This window comes from Saprolegnia parasitica (assembly GCF_000151545.1).
Source record: "Saprolegnia parasitica CBS 223.65 unplaced genomic scaffold supercont2.37, whole genome shotgun sequence".
Classification (NCBI taxonomy): Eukaryota; Oomycota; class Saprolegniomycetes; order Saprolegniales; family Saprolegniaceae; genus Saprolegnia; species Saprolegnia parasitica.
Window position 1 is genome coordinate 185,248 of NW_012156431.1, and position 17,168 is coordinate 202,415.

Sequence of the window (17,168 nt, forward strand, 5' to 3'; positions counted from 1 at the left end):
CGTGACGAGGTGCTGCGCAGTGGGCAGCGCCACAACGGTCGTCTCCTTGGGCATTCTAGCGCAGTGTTGAGGCGTTATGGGCGTTTTGTATTTGTATTTCTCAAAAGACGAGGGATGGGCGACCCGGTGGTCAAGCTGACGCTTCTCGGGAACGGCTCGGTCGGCAAGTCGAGTATCATTGCCCGCTTCGTCGCCGACGGCTTTGAAAAGCAGTACAAGCAGACGGTCGGGCTGGATTTCTTTGAGAAGAAACTCCACTTCCCACGCGATCAGCGCGTCGTGCTCGAGGTCATGGACACTCAAGGGACGGCCCGATGCAATGATAGTATTGTCGTAGGTCTGGGACATTGGCGGCCAAAACATGACGAGCAAGATGCTCGACAAGTACCTCTTTGGCGCCAACCTCATCTTCCTATGCTACGACGTGACGGACGCCAAGTCGTTTGCCGACCTCGACGACTGGCTGCGCGTCGTCCCGACACTGGATCGTTCCAAGCGGTGTGTCTACCTTGTCGGCAACAAGATTGATCTGCGGCATCTCCGCGTCGTGTCGCTCGAGGCGCACAACGCCTTTGTGAGCAAGCACAAGCTCCACGGCGGCTTTCTCCTCTCGGCGCAGAGCGGTGACAACGTGCTCCGGAGCGTGCACCAGATTGCCGCGCGCGCGATTGGCGTCGAACTCAGCGAGTATGAGCTGCAGTTTTACGATGCACCCGTGGTTGCAACTGTCGTCAATACCGTCGACCACCGGACGACGGTCGCCGACGCCATCGAAGCCGAGGACCTCCGCCTCGAAGAAGCCAAGAGAAGGAAGAAAGCAAAGCGAGCAAGCTGTAGGGTCATGTAAAGAAGCATTAAACACGCGGTTGACATCGCTCGTTCTCAGCTAGCGTGGATACAAAGCGCTTTCGAAGTAACTGCATCGAGTCGTCAATTGAGCGAAGACTGAGCGCTGACACTAGACGCAGCATGGACTTTACGACGCCGTAATGACTGCAGCGTATGTACCGTCGCTGGCCTCGGCAGTCGCAAAGGCTAGAAGGCGCTGAAGACCGTCGAGGTCGATGGTCTGTCCATAGTCCAACGTGGTATAACTTCGGAGGGTGACTAGCGCATGGGCGATGCAATCGATGGATTGTGCGAGCTGCTCGAGTGGCAGTGACCCTAAATATTCGCTGTTGCATGTAGGATGCATGTGTGCAATAAGCCAACCTGTCTTCTCCAGCAGTAGCAGTAGCAAGGTGACGCCGTTGGCTTGGATACGGACGTTGGATGCATGTCGCTCCATGATGTGCAGCCACGTCGGGCAGAGTCCGTTCACGAGCAGCTTGTGTCGGTTTTCTAGTGGATCGACTCGTATCTAGCAATCTATCAAGAGAGAGGTTACCGTCGCTAGGCACAAGGCGCACGAGGGCTTGGCACGACTGTTCCATGAGTTGCTCCGACTGCGGGAAGAGCGCCATGGATTTGATCGCTTCGTATTTTTCTACGGTACATTTGCGGCCCGCCGCGTATTCTTCCATGACGAAGTACCTAAACTGCGTGTCGTGATGGCGGTAATCTTGCCTTCGACCACCGTAATTTCGTCCTTGGTACGGTTGATCGCATCCAGGACGCGAGTGTGCTCGTCGCCTTGGTCGAGGATCGCGGCCTCGGTTTCGACAAGCAGCGCAGCGCGCTCCGTCGCTTGCAATTCGAGCGCAGCGATGGCGGCTTGCGACTGCCGGATGCTCTCGCGCGTCGATGCAATCTCGGCTGCCAGATTCGCACACACATCTTTCGACAAGTGTCGAAATTTGCGCCGGTCGTACAGCTGCGTCCGCGCCTGAAAGTTGGCGTGCGCTTGCGCCTCGAGCTGGCGCATGAGCGTCGCCAGCGCATGCGACGCGGTCGCGTTGGCGTTCTGGAGCAGCGCGCTTTTCTCAATGCTGCCGACGATCGTCGCATGCAGCGGTGCAACAAGACACGGGAACACGATCTCGTGCCACGGCGCTTGCAGAAAGGGCGGCCGATCTTTCTACAGCAAACGAGATCATTGTCGCCGGCAGCATCCAGGCGCGTCGGTGGAGTACCTTGTCACAGGCCGCGATATTGGCACCCGCCGACACGAGGAAGAGCACGACGGCCTACAAGAGCGTGGCATCGCCAGTATTTCCAGGCGTATGCAGCGTACGCGGTGGCGGTGGGCGACTGCGAGATGCAGCGGCGTCGTGCCGTCCTGTAGTAGAGATGGCGTGATGATGTCTTTGCTAAATTGCGTACCTTGGCCGATGCGTGGACCGAGCCTTGTCGCGCAAGAATGAACTTGCACATGTCCTAAGTCCGGCAACGTGAAGCCATCATGCGAGCATTTAAGGCGTCGGCGCCGTACGAGGCTGCCGTGCATGGCCGCATAGTGCAAAGCGGTCCATTGGTAGATCTAGTAGTACATGGAGGTTCGGAGGACAGTTGCATTCACAGGATACGTACGCCGTAGGTCTCGTGGATATTCGCGCCGGCCTTGAGGAGCGCCTTGGCGACTTCCCACAGCTCGCGCTTGCAGCAGGCGCCGACCGAGTCGGCGTCCATGCAAGATCGTCCGGATACCGTGCCACCGACCGGATACGAGCGGCAACCAATGTGGTGTGGGCAGTCGCCAGAAGAAGCCACCGCAGCATGTACCTCCGCGTCAAGCGCCGCCAGCAGACGTTCTTCGTGCTCACGGAGCCGCACGAGGCCTTTGTCAAGATCAAGGAAACGATCGCGTCCATCTTGGGCCTGCCCGGGCCCGGCCACATCCAGCTGTGGCACACCAACAAGGTAGCCACATTCGCATTTACTGGGCGAGCGAGCTCACGCCGCCGTAGCAAAAGGAGCTCTTGGACGTGGCGACTGTCGCCGACCAAGAGCTCGAGAACGACGCTGTGATTTACCTCTGCCTCAAGAAAGAGAGTAGGCACACAACCGATGCTACGTTGCGGAATGGACATGGCGCGTCTTGTAGATACCGAGCAGTGGGAAGACATCCAAGTCGCCAAGCTCGAGCTCGACCACGACAACAACAACAACCGCGCCGCTGTCGAGTGAGGCGACTGTGGCGCCGTTGCTGGTCGTAAGGAGCCACTTAATATAGTTCGATATTTCACGTCCTGATCCAAAATCATGCATGCGCGGGTCCTCAAGCGGCGTCCGCCGACGCCCGATGCCAGCGTTGCCTTGGACGACGAGCTGGTGTGTCTTCTCATGGAGATTGAGCGCATCTACCTCCAGCACCCGAGACACCTCCAGTACGCCTCCTTCTCGCCTCGATGGTTGAAGCGACGTCGGCTAGGATTCGCATCGAGCGCTGGGTCGACAAGATCTCGGAGCCCATTCTCAACGTCCAGTGGAAGCGCAGCGCCAACGACCACGCTCTCTTGCTGCTCGAGATGACGCGATCCGGGGTCCGCACGCTCCACAAGGCGCCATGCTCACGCTGGGGCGTAGGTCTTTCGCACGCCGTTCGATCGCAACCCGCCGCACGGGCCGCTGCGAACGCTGCCGCGCTACATGGTATGTTCGCCGACGAGCACACAAGCGACTCTGCTGCTAGATTCATGCGCGGGACAGCGTCACCAACAAGCCGCTCGCACGGGACGGCAAGAACTGCTGGAGCCAAGCGTACGAGCGCGTCGTTCTGCGCACTTCGTCGCCGGTTTGAACCTCGATATAGCAAGCGTGCACCAAGTAACGTGGCAAGTGCAGGCCGAGCTGCATGCGGCGCCTGTGACCCGATCAGCGTCGTACGTGGAAATGACCAACCAAACGCTCGATGCGCTCGAGACGTCGCTCGAGTCGGAGCGCACCAAGTGCGCGGCTCTGACGGCCCAAGTTCAAGTACTAGCCTCGGTCGCCGCGGTTCAAGCAGCAGCGTTATGGTAGGAGCTCAAAGTAGTCACAAAGACGCAGGCAGACGCGCTCTCGGCCGTCAAGCACGAGCTGCAGCAAGCCAAGAGCCTGCATCATCGCGAAGTTGAGCGCTTGCAGCTGCTCCACACGGTCGAAATCGACGAGCTCAAGAAGCGCCATCACGACCAGGTACATCCTCCATTGTTCGAGCGCAACCGTACTACTACGTTTCAGATGCAACGCGCGATCCTTGCCAACGACCGGGTGCTCGCTGCTCAGCGCGCCGACGCCTGCGTATGTCGGCTACACGGCGAGCTCCGAGCTCATGCGGCGCACCTAGGTGGCGCCAAGGGACCACGCCTCGAATGTCGACGACTTCCTCTGCTTCATTGAGCGCTTCCAGCACGAAACATCGGTGCTCACGCAGCAGACGTACACGACTCCGCCGTCACTTGGCCACGCCCCATAGGACTGACATATATCAAGAATGCATTCTATCGATCTATCAAGTGTCTCGGGCGCGACGGGGCTGCTGGCGCACTTTCGCGGGAAGGCAACGTCGCCACGTGATTGGCTGCGTAGGATGCATTCGATTGGGTACGTGCGTGGCACCTGCGATGTGATTGGACAGAACGGGGGTCGGTGGTCCGTGTTACTTTCCCCTTTTGCATACAAATGTCCAGTGTTGGTATTTTAATACGGCATGCTGGGTTTGATGCTATTTTTATGTATAATAATAAAAAGGCCACAAAAGCCAAATTTGAATTTGGGCCAAGTTCCGTCATGGCCCCGACCATGCTGAAGAAGCAGCGGTCGCTCCACGAGTACTTCATGAAGCCCAAGCGCAAGGCCGTCGTCCTCGATGAGACCGACCGAGACGCGGCCGACGACGTCGTCGAGCGCCGAACCGCGCTGGAGACGACCCTGAACTTTGACGACGCCGACGACGACGACGACGAGGGCGACGAGCCGCAGCCCAAGCGCATCGACTTCAACGCGCTCTTGAGTCAGACGCAAAAGTCCGAGCCAGACCACGAGCAGACGCCAGAGCTCGAGCCGCCGGCGTACCACCCGTGGAGCCAGGACTTTGGCACGGCGCCGTGCTTCTCAAGCATGTACAGCCAAGACGCCTTTTGCGACTTTTCGACGCCGCAGGACCAACCTGTGCTGCACATGTCCCATCCGCGGTCGCCGTCGCCGGTCAAGAAGCGTCCACGCACAGTGCCACGCCTCACAGTGATGCCCTTCAACGAGAGCCCGATTGCGCCGCCGCGTGCCAAGATTGACGCAGAAGGTACGTGCATGGATCGATGGCATGGAGATGGAGCATTGCGGTAGGCACACCAAAGGCACCTCCGCGCCCGACGACGACGCCAATGAAGCAAAAGCCGATTGCGATCCCACGCCCTGTCGCGTCGATTCCCGAAGAAATGTAGGCGCCGAGGCCATCATGATGCGATGTTGACCTCAGTACACGTAGCGCGTCCGTGCCCGAAATCAACACCAACCCGTTCGCGGCCGCTGTCGACGACCGACGACGGCCCAAGAAGCGCAGTCTACCTCCACCTCGTACGACGTCCCATGTAGTAACCTTGCTGACGAGTCGTCGTCGCTTTAGTGTGGCTTGGCACGACCAACTCATCGACGTCCAAGTACTTGCTCGAGTTCGTCGAGCAAGAGGTACGACGCGTCACCATCGTGTCGTGCTAATCTATGCATTAGGTCCTTGGATCCGGCTCGTTCTCTAAAGTGTTCAAGTGCATCAAGCGTTTTGACGGGTGGGTGTACGCGATCAAGAAGAGCAAGCGCCACTTTCGTGGCAATTCGGACAAGTACAACACCGTTCGTTCTACCCCTTGGACGGGCTAAGCACCGAGTAGACAGCGCGCCCTGCGCGAAGTCCACGCACTCGCGGCGCTCAGCGCGAGCCCGCACATTGTGCAGTACTTTGACGCGTGGATCGAGGACGACCTTTTGTACATCCAACTCGAGTACTGCCACGGCTGCTCGCTGCAATCCTTCCTCGCCGAGAGCAAGCCGGTCGCCGAGGTCACGCTGCGCAAGCTGCTCGCACACATGGCCAAAGTACGTGCAAGTGCTGTCGTTCGCTTGGACGTTCAAGATGTGGCGTAGGCACTGCGTGACATGCACGCGCTCAAGCTCGTGCACATGGACATCAAGGTCGACAACATGCTTCGCGCCCCCAACGGCGTCTACAAGGTTGGTCCATCGTCCTCTTTCCTCTTCATCTTCTCGGATGCTGAAGCATGTATGTATTGTAGCTCGGAGACCTTGGGACCGTCGTGCCCATGGACGGCGCCATGGAGATCATGGAGGGCGACTACCGGTACCTCTCGCGGGAGCTCCTCGAAGGGAATCGATCGCATTTGAGCGCCGGTGACATTTTCGCGCTTGGCGCGTCCATCTACGAATTGGTACAGTGCGCTGCACCCGCATGGGCTCATGCCTGATGTAGGCGCGCGGGGTGCCATTGCCGTCCGAGGGCGACGAGTGGCAAACCATTCGGGACGGCGACCTCGCGACCTTCCGGTACGTCGGGTGTCGTCGCGTCTCGGTCATTGACGCTGGCGACGTAGGCACTATTCGAGCTCGCTCCAGCATCTCATTGGGGTAACCTGGAGTCTGCTCGAGCGTCTAAGCGATTTCTCTGTAGAGTATGATGCACCCGGATCCGCTCCAACGCCCGACCGCCGACGAAATCCTGCAGCACGAAGCCATTTTGGCCGTCTCGGACGCCTAGTGGCGGGCTATAGAAGGCTAGTATGTAACTTGAACGTGGGCTCCTTGACATAGTCCATCAAGCGTTGGTGGTCCTCCTGCGTGTACTCTTCCCGATGATGTGAGCCACAGGCGTCGTCGGAGACGTCGTACTGGCTTTTCCTGCACCCGAGGACGAACCCAAGTTCAATATCACAAGATCATCCTTTGGTTGATAGTACTATTTTAGAACAGAAACGGCGAGGTCGCAGCATGCTCGGCCGCCTCCGCGACTACCTCGTGGGCCTCTGGTGCGTGGCCAAGGACATGGAGTCGGACGTCGTCGACTCGCTCACGGCGACGCCGTCGACGCCGCGGCTGCCGCTGCATCTGGACCTGGCGTCCGACGCCCTCGTCGAGAGGACGCCCAAGAGTCCGGGGCATCGGCGCAGCATTTCGCTCGGGTCGTCGCCGCGCGCGCCGTACTCGCCGCGGCGTCCAAGCTTCACGGCGCAGGTGCAGAGCCTTCCGGTGCGGTCGCCGCGGCCGCCATACGCGACGCAGGAGGCGATGCTCATGCGCAATGTACACATCAAGTTTGTGAAAGCGCGCGGGCTCGAGGACCACCGGACGCGGTATGTGCTCTACTGCACCAACCTCGTCTCGGGCCGGCGCTGGGAGGTGATCAAAGGGTTCCGGGACTTTTACGCGCTCAAAGTGACGATCTTGCGGAATCTGCTCTACGGCCACAAGTGCGAGGAGATCTGCCCATGGCTGTATGCATACATCTCGTCGAACTTTCCACGGCGCCACCTCTTCCGATCGCACTGGCGGAGCGTTGTGCTTGGGCGCATGCAGGAGCTCCAGGTCTTCTTCGACTACCTCCAGGTCGTGCTTCGGCACCACGCGACGGTCCAGCCCAACACGTCGTGCCGCATCATCACGTACCTCCTCCCCAAGCTACTGGTCGACTTCTTCTACGGCACGGCGCACCCGCCGTCCGAGGCCGAGGCGTCCCCGACGTTTCTTGACGAGCGGCCGCGGGCGTCGATGAAGGCGACGGCCACCGACTGCGCGATCTGCTGCCTCCCGCTCAGTCAAGTCGAGAGCTGCCCGCTCTCACCTTCGATCGTCCAGACCGGCGACGATGCCTACATCGACGAAGATACGCGTCTGGATGCGCAGCTGCGCCGGCAGCTCTCGCATACCAACTCGATCACGACGCTGGCCTGCGGCCACCGCTTCCACGACGAGTGCATCTTAGAGAAGCTCAACCAGCGGCTACATTGCCCGCAGTGCGGCCTCGTGCTGGGCGACGACGCTCCGGCGGCGGTTGTGCGCCCTGCCGCGCCCGTGGTCGGCTCGGTCTAGTCCAAATTTTAACTGAGATTCGCGTTTCAGTTTGAGTCCGACACTATTTCTCAAAAGTCGACTCAATCGCGCCTGTTTTAAGAAATTCATTGTGCGGTCGATTGAGTTTGAAAAAGGGACGGTCGATGGAACCGCGGAAACGGGAGGTATGGCGGCGACGCTCCACGGACTCGCACCCGAGGCTCAGGCTCATGACGTGGCGCTAGGACAAGCGCTTCCATGGCGCGTTCACGGGCGGCTTCTCCGCGGGCTACTACAACACGGTTGGCAGCAAAGAAGGCTGGGCACCCAAGACGTTCCAGTCGTCTCGGGACGGCGGCGGCGCGCCGACGACGCAGCGCATTGAAGACTTTTTGGACGACGAAGACGACCAGCTCCTCGGTCGGCGCCTCGAGCTCGCGTCCAAGTACGACCCGAACAACGCGGCGCAGGATGCGACGAGCAAGCACTTGCAGCAGGCACAAGCCCATGGCGCGTCGATTCCCGGCTTCATGCCCGACGACTTTATCCAGCCATCGCGCGACTCGGTGGGCACGAAGCTTCTCTCTAGCATGGGCTGGAAGCAAGGTCAGGGCGTCGGCCCCAAGATCCGCAAGAGCAAGCTGAGCCGCTTCGATGACGACGGAGACGGCGACGACATTGTCTACATCGCGCCCAAGCACAACGTGGACGTCGCGGCCTTCCCGACACCCAAGCTCGACAACTACGGCGTCGGGTACGATCCGTACATTGACGCGCCCGAGTTTGCGTTCCTCAAGCGGCGCCAAGACGCGGCGAAACAAGCGTCGGGCGTGCGCCAGATCATGACGTTCGCCGACGCCATGAAGCCATCGGTCGGGCGCAGCAACATGGGCCACGGGCTTAGTGCGCTCGAGGAAAACGACGACTATGACGTGTACGCGATCGAGACCCAAGACAACTTTGACCGCGAGCTCCACGACGGCGCGTCACGCAAGCGGCTTCGCGCCCCGACGCCGGCCGATGCCAAGACACATCAAGTGTGCAGCGATGGCCGGCCGCCGCTGAAAGGCTACGTGCTTCGCCGGATGACGCCCAAGCCGTCCAAGGCCCTTCTCGCCCCTATCAACGTCCCACCGACGTACGAGCCCGGTCGGTTGTTTCGCCCGCAGCGGCCGTCGCCGCCAAATTTATACAGCGACCACGCGTTCACGCTCCCCAAGCGGGGGACGTCGACGACGCTCACGGCGACGCAGCGCGGTGCCCTCCTTGGCGAGCCGCCAGTGGCCAAGCCCGCCTTGGGCGAGCAAGTGCGCGCCGGCATGTTGGCCGCCATGTCGAGTCGATTCCAGTCGGCGTCGTCCTCGAGTGACGTGGCGTCACCAAGAGCCGAAGAGCGCAAGCCGCTCGAACGTGCGACGCTGCCGTGGAAACCGGACCGACTCCTTTGCAAGCGCTTCCGCGTCCAGCGACCCGACGAGTTTGTGGATGGCACCAAAGCCAGTGCGCTCGTCGACGAGAGCCAAGCTCGGTTTGACCGCGAGATCGTGTCGCACCTCAAGGACGCCGACGGGTTCAAGGCGGCGCCGTCGGTGCGCCATGACGACGACGCGTTGCCCGAGCTGCCGCCGGTCGTACGGCCGCCCGAAGACCTCTTCAAGTCGATCTTTGATGTCGACGAGCAAAGTGAAGACGACGACGGTGGCAGCAGCAGCAGTAGCGACGATGACGAGCCGACGGACGAGAAGAAAGAGATCGCAGCCTCCACGTCGTCCAGTGTGGTGCAGCAGCATCACTCGAGCCTTGTCGTCGCGCCGGCTGCCAAAAACGAGGCCTCGGACGACAGCAGTAGCAGCAGCAGTGACGACGACGACGCGTCGACCACCCGCCGTCGGTCGCACAAGGCGGAGAAGAAGCGCAAGCACCACAAAGCCAAGAAGGAAAAAAAGGCCAAGAAGGAAAAGAAGACCAAGAAGCACAAGAAGGACTCGAAGCGGCGCCGAAAAGACTAGCTCCAAGTTTCAACAAATCAAGTGCAATAATATCAACCGAGAGCTTTGGGTCGATCGAGTTCCTTGCAGACGGCGTCCGTGCCGACACCGTTGTAGACGCTGGAGAGGTGCGGCGTTCGATTGCACCCCGAACTGCACGCTGTAGAAGCCACCATGGTTGCTCTCTGTCAAGAGACTGACTCGAGGTGGTCACATCTCTACGGAGGTGGTGAAGAATTGCAAGTTGTCATATTATAGAATGTAAAAGGAAATATCATTATGTCAAGAAAAAGGGTGGAGTAAGATAGGGTCTAGCAGGTTTGTCTCAAAAAATCTAGTCGAAAGTCTTCTTCTGGCCCTGGAAGTTCTGGATCGACGACGACTGGCGCTTGGGGGCCACCGGCACCACGGCCACCACGGCCGCCAAAGCCACCGCCACGACCGCCGCGGCCACCATCGCGACCACCACGGCCGCCGAAACCACGGCCACCGCCACGGCCACCGTCACCACGGCCACCACGGCCGCCGAAGCCACCGCCACGGCCACCGCCGTTGCCACCGCCGAACGAGCGCTCCGGCTTGGGGGCAGCGTAGTTGACGCGGATCGCACGGCCGAGGACGTCCGTGCCGCCGAGCTTGACAGCCTCGTCGACGGCTTCCGTCGTCTCGAAGTCGACGTGACCGAAGCCGCGGAACTCGCCCGTCTCGCGGTCCGTGGCGAGACGGACGTGCGCGATGGGACCGCAGTGCTGGAAGGTGGCGTACATGGTGTCTTCGTCAATGTTCCAGCTGAGGTTGCCGACAAACACCGACACGCAGCCCTCGGGCTTCTCCTCGAGCTGGTTCTTCTTCTCGGCCGAGCGGACCTTCATCCAGCGGCCGCCGAAGTCGGCGCCGTCGTGGGCGAGGGCGGCGGCGGCTTCATCCGCGCTGCTGTACGTGATGAACGCCGTACCGGTCGAGCGGCCATCGGCAGCCACCGGGAAGCGGATGGCCGTGATGGTGCCCGAGGTTTCGAAGATGGCGCGGAGCTCGCTCTCGTCGACGACCCACGGGAGGCCGGCGATGAAGATCTCGGCGCAGCCGGCGTCGACGGCCTTGGCCGAGCCGTCGGCGGCCTTCTGGACCTTGGCGGGCTGCTCCGAGGCCTCCGAGGCCTTGCGCTTCTTGATGACCGGGGTCTCTTCCTCATCCGAGGACGAGTCCGACGACGAATCCGACGACGACGACTCGGCCTTCTTGGTGGGCGCGGCCTTCTTGGCCGGGGCCTCATCCTCCGACGAGCTCGAGTCCGACGACGACTCGGCCTTCTTGGCAGGGGCGGCCTTCTTGGCAGGCGAAGCCTTCTTGCCGGGGCCTCATCCTCCGAGCTCGAGTCCGACGACGAGTCCGACGACTCGGCCTTCTTGGCGGGCGCGGCCTTCTTGACCGGCGACTTCTTGACCGGCGTGGCCTTCTTGGGGGCCTCATCCTCCGAGTCCGACGACGAGTCCGACGACGACGAGTCGGCCTTCTTGGCGGGCGCGGCCTTCTTGACCGGCGACTTCTTGGCGGGGCGGCCTTCTTCTTGGGGGCCTCATCCTCCGAGGACGACTCGGACTCCGACGACGACGAAGCGGCCTTCTTGACCGGGGCCTTCTTGGCCGGGGCGGCCTTCTTGGGGGCTTCGTCCTCGGACGAGGACGACGAGTCCGAGCTGCTGCTGGCAGCGACGGGCACGGGCTTAGCTTGCTTCTTGGCCATAGTGATGGAAATCTGAGTGTGAGATGAGAGCCACCGCGCTCGGTGGAGCTTGAATGGCTCGCAAACCTTGCACCGTGCGAGCCAACCAACGCGTTCGATTTCGAATGCGACGATGCCATTGGCGGACGTCGCAACCTATTTGGCCAATCCGGATGGCGCACCCGAATTTCCAGTCGTTGGGCCCGACGCAGCCAATCAGCACCACGGACAGGATACGGGCCAGGACGCGACGAGCGACCGCGTCCGGCGGGTGGACGCGCTCAAGCCTTGAACCCGATCCTCGCTCGCGTATACGAGGCGATGACGTGGCACGTACTACCGCCGCGATCGCGTCCTCGGCGCCGACAGTGAAAGGCAACTTCAAGTTGGCCGCTGGGGCAAGATGCGAGGGAGATGGCGGCGCGTGCATGGCATGGCGCCATCAAGAAGCTACAAGCGCAGAGCGAGCAGTCGGCCTCGGTAGCAGCTGTCGAGCCAATGTCTACCGGCACTAGCGTTGTCTTTGCTGTCTGCAGCCATGCACGAGGTGGAAGCTCGTTGGCGCGGATGCGTCCGTTGGCACCGTATAGTACTGTAGAACGGTCCTGGGTACGAGAGGCGTCGATCGCTGTGCAGGCCATTGCATGACAAGAATGTTTGGCGGGAATCCTTCCTGCCACAGTCCCCGCATGTCGTCATGGTGGTCCACGACGAGACGCATTCCTCCGCATAGCTCGCGGACGGTGTTGCTCGTGATGTAATGCAATCCGGAGGCCGATCTTGAAAGGGCACTTTGCGGATGCGGCCCGTGTACCACGAGCCCGTCGCGCGCGTCTACTATGGCAACGTGTGCTCACCCGCGTACCTCCTGTCGTGGCTAGCGTGGCTCACGACGCTTCTCTTGCCGCTCCTTCTCGTCTACGATGCATCGAGTGGGCCGATCGTACGATCGACGACTCCTGACATTCCATCGCTGCGTAGCGTTCTGGCCTCGGTCCGTCGCGTATCGCGAGCAGCCGCACGTGCAGTACATGTACCAGACGCTGCTTCTCATCGAGGGCACGGCGCGTGACGACGATGGCAAAGAGAGCGTGTTCTCTGGCTTTTGGAGCACGCTGCCGACGAACGTCAACCAACTCGCGGGCGACGCGCTGCGCCCGGGGCAAATTCAGTCGTTTTTCGACGACGACAACCGCGATGGCCTTCTGGACCGCGTCTCGATCGAGGTGGCGATCGCAGTGCATGCAGGCGAAAGCGTCCACAAAGCGTCCTTGCTTGTGATCTTCAACGCGACGGTCCAGGTCGACGGCAATGAGTCCTTCGGTCGACTATAGTAGTATTATTGTTTTAGACGCACGCCCAGCTGAGTATGGACGTCATGGCACTCGTCTCGCATGCGTCGCCGCTGCCAGGCAGCGTTCTCTACACCGTGGGCGATCTCGCGCTGAGCTTCAAGCGGCCGTTGCCACTCACGACTACGTACTCTAACGATAGAAGCGGAGCCTCGACGATCTGATGGACGATCGCATTATATAGGTGTGCGATGCCGTATGCAGCCGACGCGCTGCTGAACGTGTCGTCGCTCCACCACGCCGACGACTTGCGGCTCGAGCAGTTCATGCTGCGGCAGACCCGTCGTGAGAGTAGGTTGCCTCATGCTGACGAAATGGACGGACGTCATCGGGGCCGTAGACCGAGCCCATGTGACCAACCAAGAGCATGTGTGGATCCAAGATGCCAGTGTGGACCCGCGGCGGTTTGTCATGAACGCGACGCTGAGTGTCCCCGTCACCGACATTTCGTAGTCCTTTTTCTATACCATCAGGGACGACCACCAATGTGCTGTAGGTACCTTCCGACGTTCTATGAGCGCCTCCAAATGGGCTGGGTTCAGGTATTCTGATTTCTACCAAATACTAGTATATGGAGCCGATGTTTGGTGGTAGTACTACGCAGCGTTTGTCGTTGTCGCGTGGCTCGTCTCGTCGTTGGGCGCATTTATCGTACGCGAACGAGTCCGTCCTCTGCTGCGTGACACGATGCGCTAACGAACGTGCATAGCTCGTCGGAACCATCGAAGCCGCCACCAAAGCAACGGGGCCGCTCGCGCACTTTCACAGTCAGTAGATCGATGACACGGTCAAAAGAGTGCTTGATAACGTTTACTGCATCCACTCGACAGTGTATTCTTTCTTACTCGTACAAACCAGCCAGCGACTCCTCCACCATCGCGCCGTCTCAAGCGTGCAAGGTCCAGTGACCTCGAGACGAAGATGGAGACCTTCCCAAGCCTCGTTGGGTCTAGTGACTGAAAACCCATTTCATTCCAACGTTACGAGGCAATGGGAGTAGACGTCGCTGGCAGTGATGTGGACTTCGCTGTCTTTCGCGTGGCACTTCAGCCTGAAGCTCGGTTTTTCCGTGTGTCCAACGAGGGCCACGTCGTTGTACCTGTCTTTAAACGGCCAGGACGATCGTGCCGTTGGCTTCATTCGGTGCTGGACCTTGGTTATTGAGGAATATCTAAGCGCAATATCCACGGCCTCCTCCCTCTGCGGCCACCGGCATGCTTTGTCTGCAGCAACCAGCGACGGCAGCTGGTTTACCTTCTCACATTTCAGCAAAACAAGCCAATCAGATCACCCACACTTCACCATTTCAACCAATTGAAACGTTTCGCCAATCACAACGCCAAGATTGTGATGGGCTTCAAGAAACCAAAAGGGCAACTTCGTTGCGTATTTCTGATTTGACGATGGCCGAGTACAGCGTCGACGTGTGCACCCAGACGCGCGTGCTCCGGCGCCATGCGCCCAGGCACTTGGTGCTACGAGGCCAAACGCTCGCGCTCTATGACGGCGCTGCTCTCCGCGAGACGCATGACATGGCGCAGTGCCACGTCATGGCGGCGCTTCCGACCCGTCCCTTCTTGCTCGAGCTGCGCTTTGCCTCGAAGAAGACACTTCGCATCCTCGTTGCCAATGCGATTCTCCATGCGCGGCTCAAGACCATCTTGGAGGCTGCTGCAACGAGCGACCGGTACGCCCTTCCGCCCTTCTCGGACGCCGACCGTCTTTTGTGCGTTGCAGCCACCGTGACGGAGCGGGCCAAGCATCACTGCGTCCCATCCAGCGGCCTCACTCCCGCGCATATAGAGGCTTACATAGGCCGTCTCAAGCGGATCTACGACCGGGACATCGCTGGCGTCGCGTCGCCCGAGGCGCTGTACGCCAAGCTTCTCGACCTCGAAGCCACGTACGTCGCTACGTACCGCGATGACACGCCCTGCGTCATCGACTCATTTCCGCACCTCGCGTATCAGCTCGACGCACTCAACTTTGCGCTGGGGCACAACCCGTCTTGCGCTGCGTCATCGGCCGACGTCATCGGCGTTTGCGTCTTTTGCAAGCGCGAGCTCGAGCCGTGGAAGGCGCGCATCATGTACCAGCGCAACCAGACCGCGCAGTGCGGGCATTGCAACGAGTACGTCGACGTGCAGACGTACTACAAGCGCCGGTTCGACACGACGGCGTTCGACATGCCGCTGCAGGACGTCTTGGCGCAGTGCCCGCACCGGCACTGCAAGCATCCGTTGGATCGGCGCCGCTTGTATGCGCTCCACGTACGCAACGACGCCGTGGTATGCCCGAGCTGCAACCATACACTTCGGTACGAAACGTTTCAGATTGCGCTCTTCCAGCGCGAGCACCCGTACCTCGAGTGGATCAGTGACTTTACATCGCAAAAGGAAGTCACGAGTCGACTCGCGGTGCCCCGGGATCTCCCGATCGATGGCTGCTGGGAGACATACCTCCGAACGCTCATTGGCTGCATCGATGCGCGCACCAAGACCAAGCCGCCACTAAGTCGCATCGAAGCGTATGCGCTGAAAGAGCAAGTGCTGTCGAAGACGGGGGCGATTCGCGCCAACGCACTTGGCGCCTTTCCGATCGATCTCGTGCGCGCCATGGTCCAAGAGCTGCGACTTCTCGGCGTCCTTTTGGCCCACGACGCCTACTGGACGACGCCACCAATCGCGGCGGCGGCCGTGGCGCGCTACGAACAGTTTATGGCGCTGCACAAGGGAACGACGACGACACCGCTGACACCGACGCTGGACATTGCCGTCGCGTGGTGCGCCCACCGGACGCAACCGTCGGCCTACGTCGTCTACTCGACAACGGTTGCCGGTGGGGTCGTTGCGTCCGCGACCGAGACCGACGCGGCGACTGCCTACGTCGAAACGTGCACTGCGTGGACCAAGGCGTACGGCGACGCGTACTCGTCGTTTGTGCCGACGACCGGCGACGGAAAAATGCGCGTGCCCCGCGGCGACTCGCGCTTCTTTGGCGTCGACGACGCGCTGTCACGATTCCAGCACACAGACGACAACGACGACCGGGCGCTTCGCGGTGTCATTGGCACCCCGATCTTTGACACACGCGTCGCGCCATCGGAATGGCGCCAGCTCCTTCCCCACGACAGCGCATCGCCCTAAGACTAAAAGTACACTATCCTCTAGCAATTTAGCGCGAATATATACGGTATTGTCGCCTCGGCGGTCAATACGGGGGGTGGTCGACGACGGCCAGGATCCCACTTTGCACCCTTATCCGGATAACCCCGTTGTGTATCGACAGAACACGACGCCACGTCATGCGCATCCGGACCTCCCACCACAACCGAATTGGACCGTTGGGAGACGCATGGCGACGACGACAGAAGACACCCAAGCGCGCGTCGGCCCCGTCGGCGATGTCAACCGCAGCATCGAGGCCTTGGATTGGTCAGCACTCGAGGCGGCGCTCGAGGTGCCGGGCAACGCGGGGTGTCCGCTCTGCTCCATGACCGAGACTGACTTTGACGTGTACATCGCGTCGGAGGACCAAGACCTCAAGTCGCGCAACCTGGAGTGGCACGACGGCGTTGTGTACATTGTCGATCTCAACAAGGGCGTACACTGCGGCCTTGCTGGCGGCATCAATTCCGCGATCCTCGAGGCGACGGGGACGGGGCGCAAGCATCTCGTGTCGTGCGGCAGCGCGTACATTGACACGACCGACGCGCCGATCACGCTACCGAAGATCGAGCCGGACTGCAGCTTTTCCCCGACGCACGACATTGGCGCGATCAAGCCCGACTGGCTTTCCTGGAATGGAAACCACACGCTCCAAGTCGAAGTTGGCGTGTACGCCAACTGGGTGACGTTGGACCCGAAAACGGAGCGCTGGTGGGTGTTTTCCGGCGTCCGCTACGTGCTCTGCGTCCACGTCTCGCATGACTGTGCGGTGCGCGAGTACAATCCCTTTTCAATACCACGATTCCATTGACGGGCCCGCGTCGTGATTGAAGGGCGCGCAATCCTAGCAACTCAAAGACCATCATCGAAGTACGTAGGAGACAACGCCTCGAAGGACATTCAGGTAGTAATGTCAGCGGGGAATTAGCGTCAAGGCTAACATGACTCGTCGGTAACGGCACTACAAGACGAGCCGCTTGCATGCGACGCGAAGGGGACGACAGTCAGCGATTGCCCAAGCC

The 17,168-nt window shown here is 60.6% G+C and overlaps 11 protein-coding genes across 11 annotated transcripts; 9 read left to right on the forward strand and 2 right to left on the reverse strand.

Moving 5' to 3' along the window:
• Window positions 1-106: 106 nt before the first annotated feature.
• On the forward strand, window positions 107-847 carry SPRG_08379 (hypothetical protein; the record flags this gene model as incomplete). Its single annotated transcript, XM_012347618.1, has 2 exons — window positions 107-288; window positions 338-847. Exons 1-2 carry the CDS (start codon window positions 115-117, stop codon window positions 845-847), a joined length of 684 nt encoding a protein of 227 aa, XP_012203008.1. The 5' UTR covers window positions 107-114.
• Window positions 848-976: 129 nt separating this feature from the next.
• Window positions 977-2,577, reverse strand: SPRG_08380 (hypothetical protein; the record flags this gene model as incomplete). The annotated part of the gene is made up of 9 exons (XM_012347619.1): window positions 2,470-2,577; window positions 2,372-2,419; window positions 2,263-2,316; window positions 2,174-2,218; window positions 2,073-2,126; window positions 1,534-2,017; window positions 1,388-1,486; window positions 1,213-1,341; window positions 977-1,164 (listed from the first exon to the last, which is right to left on the reverse strand). The coding sequence occupies exons 1-9, from the start codon at window positions 2,566-2,568 to the stop codon at window positions 977-979; spliced, it is 1,200 nt and encodes a 399-aa protein (XP_012203009.1). The 5' UTR covers window positions 2,569-2,577.
• A 49-nt stretch (window positions 2,578-2,626) lies between these two features.
• On the forward strand, window positions 2,627-3,129 carry SPRG_20603 (hypothetical protein). The gene is made up of 3 exons (XM_012347672.1): window positions 2,627-2,799; window positions 2,847-2,931; window positions 2,984-3,129. Exons 1-3 carry the CDS (start codon window positions 2,656-2,658, stop codon window positions 3,064-3,066), a joined length of 312 nt encoding a protein of 103 aa, XP_012203062.1. The 5' UTR covers window positions 2,627-2,655; the 3' UTR covers window positions 3,067-3,129.
• Window positions 3,125-4,336, forward strand: SPRG_20604 (hypothetical protein; the record flags this gene model as incomplete). The annotated part of the gene is made up of 8 exons (XM_012347673.1): window positions 3,125-3,266; window positions 3,311-3,422; window positions 3,466-3,531; window positions 3,572-3,673; window positions 3,724-3,855; window positions 3,901-4,056; window positions 4,102-4,161; window positions 4,208-4,336. The coding sequence occupies exons 1-8, from the start codon at window positions 3,142-3,144 to the stop codon at window positions 4,334-4,336; spliced, it is 882 nt and encodes a 293-aa protein (XP_012203063.1). The 5' UTR covers window positions 3,125-3,141.
• Window positions 4,337-4,650: 314 nt separating this feature from the next.
• Window positions 4,651-6,628, forward strand: SPRG_08383 (WEE protein kinase; the record flags this gene model as incomplete). The annotated part of the gene is made up of 11 exons (XM_012347620.1): window positions 4,651-5,161; window positions 5,206-5,299; window positions 5,348-5,436; window positions 5,486-5,547; window positions 5,590-5,699; window positions 5,748-5,952; window positions 6,001-6,087; window positions 6,150-6,302; window positions 6,344-6,417; window positions 6,465-6,498; window positions 6,542-6,628. 11 exons carry the CDS (start codon window positions 4,651-4,653, stop codon window positions 6,626-6,628), a joined length of 1,506 nt encoding a protein of 501 aa, XP_012203010.1.
• Window positions 6,629-6,807: 179 nt separating this feature from the next.
• SPRG_08384 (hypothetical protein) lies at window positions 6,808-8,027 on the forward strand. Its single transcript, XM_012347621.1, has one exon. It carries the CDS (start codon window positions 6,859-6,861, stop codon window positions 7,954-7,956), a length of 1,098 nt encoding a protein of 365 aa, XP_012203011.1. The 5' UTR covers window positions 6,808-6,858; the 3' UTR covers window positions 7,957-8,027.
• Window positions 8,028-8,081: 54 nt separating this feature from the next.
• Window positions 8,082-9,926, forward strand: SPRG_08385 (hypothetical protein; the record flags this gene model as incomplete). Its single annotated transcript, XM_012347622.1, has 2 exons — window positions 8,082-8,102; window positions 8,163-9,926. 2 exons carry the CDS (start codon window positions 8,082-8,084, stop codon window positions 9,924-9,926), a joined length of 1,785 nt encoding a protein of 594 aa, XP_012203012.1.
• A 290-nt stretch (window positions 9,927-10,216) lies between these two features.
• SPRG_20605 (hypothetical protein) lies at window positions 10,217-11,648 on the reverse strand (the record flags this gene model as incomplete). Its single annotated transcript, XM_012347674.1, has 3 exons — window positions 10,217-11,251; window positions 11,335-11,451; window positions 11,535-11,648. The coding sequence occupies 3 exons, from the start codon at window positions 11,646-11,648 to the stop codon at window positions 10,217-10,219; spliced, it is 1,266 nt and encodes a 421-aa protein (XP_012203064.1).
• Window positions 11,649-12,426: 778 nt separating this feature from the next.
• Window positions 12,427-13,432, forward strand: SPRG_08386 (hypothetical protein; the record flags this gene model as incomplete). Its single annotated transcript, XM_012347623.1, has 5 exons — window positions 12,427-12,559; window positions 12,609-12,928; window positions 12,979-13,106; window positions 13,164-13,270; window positions 13,320-13,432. 5 exons carry the CDS (start codon window positions 12,427-12,429, stop codon window positions 13,430-13,432), a joined length of 801 nt encoding a protein of 266 aa, XP_012203013.1.
• A 950-nt stretch (window positions 13,433-14,382) lies between these two features.
• SPRG_08387 (hypothetical protein) lies at window positions 14,383-16,174 on the forward strand (the record flags this gene model as incomplete). The annotated part of the gene is made up of 1 exon (XM_012347624.1): window positions 14,383-16,174. The coding sequence occupies one exon, from the start codon at window positions 14,383-14,385 to the stop codon at window positions 16,123-16,125; it is 1,743 nt and encodes a 580-aa protein (XP_012203014.1). The 3' UTR covers window positions 16,126-16,174.
• Window positions 16,175-16,333: 159 nt separating this feature from the next.
• Window positions 16,334-16,957, forward strand: SPRG_08388 (hypothetical protein; the record flags this gene model as incomplete). The annotated part of the gene is made up of 1 exon (XM_012347625.1): window positions 16,334-16,957. The coding sequence occupies one exon, from the start codon at window positions 16,334-16,336 to the stop codon at window positions 16,955-16,957; it is 624 nt and encodes a 207-aa protein (XP_012203015.1).
• Between the last annotated feature and the right edge of the window lie 211 nt (window positions 16,958-17,168).